The sequence below is a fragment of the Pyxicephalus adspersus genome, chromosome 4 (genome assembly GCF_032062135.1).
Source record: "Pyxicephalus adspersus chromosome 4, UCB_Pads_2.0, whole genome shotgun sequence".
In the NCBI taxonomy this organism is placed as follows: domain Eukaryota; kingdom Metazoa; phylum Chordata; class Amphibia; order Anura; family Pyxicephalidae; genus Pyxicephalus; species Pyxicephalus adspersus.
Genome location: NC_092861.1, coordinates 125,350,538 through 125,357,195, shown reverse-complemented (window position 1 = coordinate 125,357,195; position 6,658 = coordinate 125,350,538). Strand labels below are relative to the sequence as shown.

At 35.5% G+C, this 6,658-nt stretch overlaps 1 protein-coding gene across 1 annotated transcript in view; it reads right to left on the bottom strand.

Annotated features, from left to right (window-relative positions):
* Nucleotides 1-206: 206 nt before the first annotated feature.
* The window catches only part of AFTPH (aftiphilin), a 50,378-nt gene continuing 43,926 nt past the window's right edge, over nt 207-6,658 (bottom strand). Inside the window, exons 8-9 of the mRNA XM_072409561.1 lie at nt 3,927-4,050; nt 207-645 (exon numbers count right to left, since the gene is read on the bottom strand). Coding sequence (XP_072265662.1) covers nt 501-645; nt 3,927-4,050 — 269 coding nt within the window. The 3' untranslated portion in view covers nt 207-500. The remainder of the gene's footprint in view (nt 646-3,926; nt 4,051-6,658) is intronic.

Genomic DNA, 6,658 nt, shown 5'->3' with positions numbered 1-6,658 from the left:
CTCAATCTTTATCAAATGGGCTGCTGTTTACAGAGAGTGGGTTATGCACTGGAGTCAGCTCCACATTTGTTAAAGTCAAATTAACACATAAAATGCAACACTGAACACTTATATGTAGCAGTACAACAACAGTAATACAACTGGAGAAGGGTAAGAAGATGTCACCGCAACAGGCTCACAGGCAGTGAAGGTTTTGCATGTTCACGTTTATCTGTTTTTGATTTTTTTTTTTTCTAAGAAAGGATCCACCAGTGTATGTAACCCAGCACATCAGGAAAAAAAAGTTCCCCTTGCTATTATATACAAATTAATTGGAATAATTCTTGTATAAATGAAAGATTCAGTGTTGAACTATACATCAGAGTGTATATATACCCTTTGTCATTCTGCTTACCAACACTTCATCTGAAGTGATTGTATGTAGCAGATACGTTCTTCCTCTTTAAAAAGGTTTGGATATAAAACATCCAATGCTTTTTGGATTTCTTTTCCTTGTCTGATCAGTCTACCTTGTCTTGAGAACTTGTTGAAGGTGTTAATGAGACAGGGAACATCAACACCTTGGCATGCATGAAAGACAAGTCAGGGAGGCTGGCAATAACTTTGCCAGCCTCTTTGCTAAGGTTCTCATCTCTCCGCGGTTTCCTGTTAAGTAGAAGAGAACAGAGCAGTGTGTTAACCCAACTAGAAGCATACATAATTAAGAACATGGAAAAAACAGGGATGGCAAGCAGAGTTCATACATGATTAATAATATACTGTATTATGACAGTTTCCATGTTGAAATAGGCATGACAACCCATTGAACCTTATGTATCAAACAAAGAGAAGGAAGTTGTTTCTTGCAGCAATTATTGCTTACATGTCTGAATACAAATTACAAACAAAATGTTAGTGGTGTGGGTTAAGGTGTTAATGTTCTTTCCTACAGTTTACAGGGCCTAAAAGGAAATTTGTATTATAGATACACTTAGAATTAGTTAGCCAGAACTAGTTTACAGGTTAACAAAATTACCTGTTTCTGTATAAATTTACACATGGGGATATTTATCACTGTTACACTGAGTGTGGTTTGCAAAACTTTTATTCGCTTGAACATTTGTGCTCAGATATTTGCATTGTGTGTGCACTGACTCAATCACAAATGCCCTTTCTACATTGTTGGTTTGGCATCATACATGGTATATAGGTGAATATATATATATATATATATATATATAGTTTTGCATTTCAGGACAGAAACCAGAATTTTTATTGTATCTATTTCTTTTTAAGAAGAATGGGGATAGCATAGAATGTCAAACATAAAGTTTCTGTTTTTACTGCATCAACTATGGTTGTTATGCAAAGTTTTATTAGGAACAATGAAAACAGGTATATTGATGATGATTTTGACTAATTATATTCTGTAATAAGTTGTTGGATGTTGACAAGTACACCTGTGTCCACTCCTACAACCCATGTACTGCTTATATTTTTTATATTTATGTTTGACACATGCACTGCATTTGCCTTTCTGGAAATGTATTTCTGAGTTGACTGCATAAAGATATATATAGATACACTGCATTTACTAACCCCATAACCAAAACTACTCAACAAGACATCTACAATGAGTAAAACAGACCATTCCCTGCCTTTTTTTTCCACAGCTGCATTCTTTGTACAGCCCAAAAAAAACGTATTCATAATCTGATTCAAACTCCATTCTGTAGATGCTGAACACCATAAAATTAGAAGTTGCCTTGACACTTAAACCTTTGGATAAGACAAAAATACAGATGCTGCCATCGATAAATTCCTGACAATTCCAATTGCCTGGCTGTTACTGGATTAAATATTTTTACAAAGAACTTTGCCCTATATGGGCTCAGTTAATGAATGTACCTAACATACCTGTTTAAAGGACCAATGCCTAGAGCAGCAGACCTCTAGAATGACAAATGTGAATATTTTTTTCTTTTTTTACTTCCCTATTCTTGCCAACTTTAGACATTTGTGGTGTTAGAGCAAACTGTGGGGAAAAAAGAGGTTCAGGGAATATTGAGGAGTCAGATTGATCTTCAGAGTTTTAGAAACATACGGCTATTTTTCCTAGCTCTCCATTTCCTGCTGTCGCTCTGTATTGCTGAAAATATTCTTTTATACATTCTACCTCCAATAGCAAATCCCAGCATTAATTTAAAAAAAAAAAAGTCATAACACAATAGAGAATCATTTTTCATTATTGCCCAGGACAGAATGATTTAGAAGAGGCTTCTAATGAAGAGTACTCTGATCTAAATAAAAACTATTCTATAGTTTTAATGGCAAAGCTGTTTACATGTCTATTTGCAAATGTCCGCTCTGCCTAAACTGACATACTAATTTGATTTCTAATTTTCTTATCTATGGAGATCTCAAGAATGACCTGACTGTGGAACAATGATAGATTTTCGGTGATACACATTATTGTAACCATTTTCTGAAACTAATCACTCTATGTACTGAATGTTCCATGTTTTCATGTCTGAATTTTATACTCAGATTAGCAAATTCTACCTCTAGAGTAGGATTCTCATACTCGTGTATGTCATTTTTCCATTAAATACAAATTTGAGATGCCTACTGCTAACTCCTTTTCAGAAGACAGGATTAAGGATTACAAAAAATGTTGTTATACATTAACATTTATTTAACATTTTTACAGCTGAACAATTCAGAAAATACTTTATGGCCCCTTTTGATACTAAGTGTTAAGTTTCAAGGTGCCATAATGTTTTTCTGGAATTAGGCAGGTGTGTAAAAAAACCTACATAAAAAGAAAGTAATCAAACTAGTAGATTCAGCTTAATATGAATCTTAGGGTAAAGGCATAATCGTATTTTGTACATTTACTGCTTTTAATTTTTAATAAATATTCACCTTGCCTTTACCATTCTAATATTCTGAATCACACTGCTGGTCCTTTAAAAGCTTAACTTACCTCCCTGCTCTACACAAGGGCTAGCAAAGCTAACATTTTTAAAAAGTCAGGATTTGCAGATACTTTTAGCTGTCTATATTAATGGATCCACTGATCATTTAAAAATGTCACCACAAAAAAACTTTAACATAAATATGTTTACTTTTTAGCTCAAGTATGTTACAGGGAAACATTAGAGCAGAACAGTGGCCTAAAAACGAAAAAAAAAATTAAAAGCAGGAACATTTTTCATTACTAAACTAGGCCTCTTCTGAAAAGACAGTCTTTTTACCTTCCTTCTTGCAATTTATAACTGTGCACCAAGCTGAACATTCATAGATTATAAGGTCAGTGTTCAACCCAAGCACAATATAGGGGCGGGTGGCAACCCCTATATTGTGACCTAACTCTTCCGTAACCACCCAAAAACAGCCCGGGTGGTTACTGAAAAGTGCCGGGTGCTGCACCCAGCTAAAAGGGACTAGGGGGAACGCAGCTAGTGCACAATCCCAAAACTTGTCAGGTTTATTTCTTGTGCCCATGTGCAGCAGTTACATCATCCTGTGCCTGCTAAAAAAAAAAAAAAAAAAAAAAAAGGACAAGGACCCTGAACCCATAGCTACCATGGGGTGGCTAAGCGTAATAAAGCTCAGTTTGGCTTTAAAGAGGATTTTAAGAATGATAGAAAATTCCCTTTGAAGATAGGATCCTACGTGAAGGGCAGAGCAATCCTCCTCATCTTTATGTGGGCACAGTGTTGCAATTACAGATCATACATGCAATTGTTGATTTAGCTATTTTGGGCTCCATTCTGCCAAAAATTTTACACAACACTTAGATGAGCGTCCTGCTTTTCCCCATTACAAAATATTAAAACTACATTAATGTACTTTAAGATAAATAGTAATAATGTAGTTCTATGCTATACCAAAACAATTAAAGATATAAAAACAAGAATAACTTGCAACTCAGTTTAGCTCACCTTGCCGATGTGCTCGTTGTCTCTGCTGTAGACATCAGTCGTGCAAATGCATCCGTCACTTTGTTGCTGGCACTTGAACATTCCACCTTTGATGTTGTCAACGCATATAACTCGGGATCCACACCTTACAGTATAAAATGATAATCAGCAAAGGCAAACCTCAGTGTTGTCACCTGTCTAATCACAACCACCACAACTCACATGATTCTATAAACATCTGAGTTTTCAACAATGAAGGTATACATTTAACTTATAGAGACATTTTCAGATGTGCACTGGCAGATAATGAAAAGTCCTGCAACATTTTATATACGGTTATGTGTGTATATGTACTGGCAGAACAATACACCCCTCCTTTTCCAGGTAAAGTACTGTGAAAGATGTAGGTAAGAAGTGTTTTTTAATGAGATACAATTCCGTATATATTGACTATGGCTAATATCAACTGAAACACTATAATATACATGTGCATTTAAATTGCAGACACCATCTGCAACAAAAGATTATGTGTTTAATTACAGCATATTCACAGTCTCCTATTCACACTGAGCACACTCAGATGTTTACAGAAACATGCAGAAGACACACACTAAATCACTCAAAAATGCAACTAATGCCACTACATTGAAGCTGAACGCCAGGCAGAAAAGCTTTCATTTATCTATATTCCTCAATACCCACAAAGGATATAAATCAACTTTGTGAATACAAAATGTCATTGCAAACCCAAGTATTACCTTGTAAAAGTAACAGTGGCATCACTATTGTATTGCACCCACTACAGGCAGAAAACTAGAGGAGGGTCAAATACAAAACCAGTCATTACACAACAAGAAAGAGCCGGAGTGACTGGTCTTTAATACAGGAAACTTACAAACAATGTGAATTTCTAAACTAGCACACCAAGTTTCAAGTGTGACCACATCTCAGGCAATATTTGCTCATCCTGGAGTTCAGCTTTAAGTTTGCTGAAGCATGAATAACACCAAAAACCAAACACACTGGCAACAATCATTTTTTTCCCAAGTTCTTTCTTCAGGGGTTGGAAGAAGTAACAATTGTAACAGTGCATTATAAATAGATGACTTACATTTGACCAAATGTATTGTTACACTCAGAATGGATATATTTCCCATGTAAGGTTTTTGTGAACTCATTTGTATGATCCAGAGAAGTGACTCAGTAGCCTAAATCTCTAATTTCTTTTACTGTTTCATGCCCCTATTCAATTTCCTGTTATCTGAAAATTAAACTAAAGGCCTGCTGTACCACCATGTTACTTACCCCCCAGAATATAAGCTACTTTCAATCTGACTGGTGGCTGTGGAGAAACAGCACACCAAAATGCAGGCCCATAGTGTATTTTTAGATGTAATTAAATATTTTTTACAGTCCTGATTTATTCCCTCGAACATATCAGCCAACTCAGGTTGTCGCTGTTAGGAAGGATGGCAATAGTTTCTGTAAATACGTAGACCAAGCATAAAGAATCAATGATTTTACCAAATGGAAACTCAGAATTCAATAAACTGACCAGGTGTTTATGCAGTTTAACTACTAGCAAAGCCCAGAGGAAATGTATGGGACACAGTACAGTTTGTTGCTTTTGTAGTAAAAAACGTTTTTGTTTATAATCGTTTGTTTTATTTATTTATATTTAATAATAAACTATACACTTAACAGCAAAAAAATGTACATTTCAGTTCCATTATTCATTTTGGAGTTGTATAACACATTCTAACAACTTTTTGTGGATGTGGCACACATAAGTATACACTTTAGATATTACATCTAAACCTAACTACATTTTTAAATTAACCTAAGCTTACAATTAATACAAAGCAAAAAAACAAAACTTACTTATTGCAATATAAAATAAGCCCCTTCACCTGCTAAGCCATTAAACCCCAAAATGGACAGAAAATCCAATCATACACCTTTGTACCCACACACATTCATGATAAAGCAATCAAAGCAACATATAAAGCTAATATTTTGCATCATGCCTGGGAAAACAATCAGCTGACCACCGTCCTCGAATTCTAGAATTCTAGGTACATGGGCACCGTCAATGTGTTTTTGAAAAGAATTCCTTAATACAGATGGGTGGAGATAAGAGATTCGGTAAAGGACAATCTTACATCTGGAAATTATGTATTGTGTCCATAAGTGACGGGTCAGCTGCTAAGTTCCCAGGTATGGTCAGTGACACACAGAGAAGAAAGAAAAACTGTTCCATGTTCGGAATGTTCTGACACATGACTTTCCCAAAAACAAGTTAAATGTGTTAGGTGTGTTAAAAGGAGGGTGAGAACACAGGTGTGTTAAAGTGCACCTGTCAATTTGCAGAAAATGCCATATTGCTAGTGAGAATGAGGGTTAGAAAACAGATGTGGACCTTTTACCAGTTAGGAAAGTACTGGTGTATTTCAAAATGGTGGTAAATCTCAATTCTATACCAAATATACGTTAATAACCCATGTTCATTTAGTCATGGCAGCTCTTTCATTGATACCTTAACATGGTGAATAAAGGCTGAGCCTGTCATACCCAACTGTCCTGCTAACCCTCAGTACTGTTAATCTGAAAATCAGATGGATATAAAAGAAAAGAGTTTTACCTGTAACAGGACATATTTGGATATTGCCAGGGCTGGCTACATGCTCTTGCTTCAACACATTGTAAGTTACTGCCCTTGTTTACATATACAGATCCGAGATATTAGAAGTTCT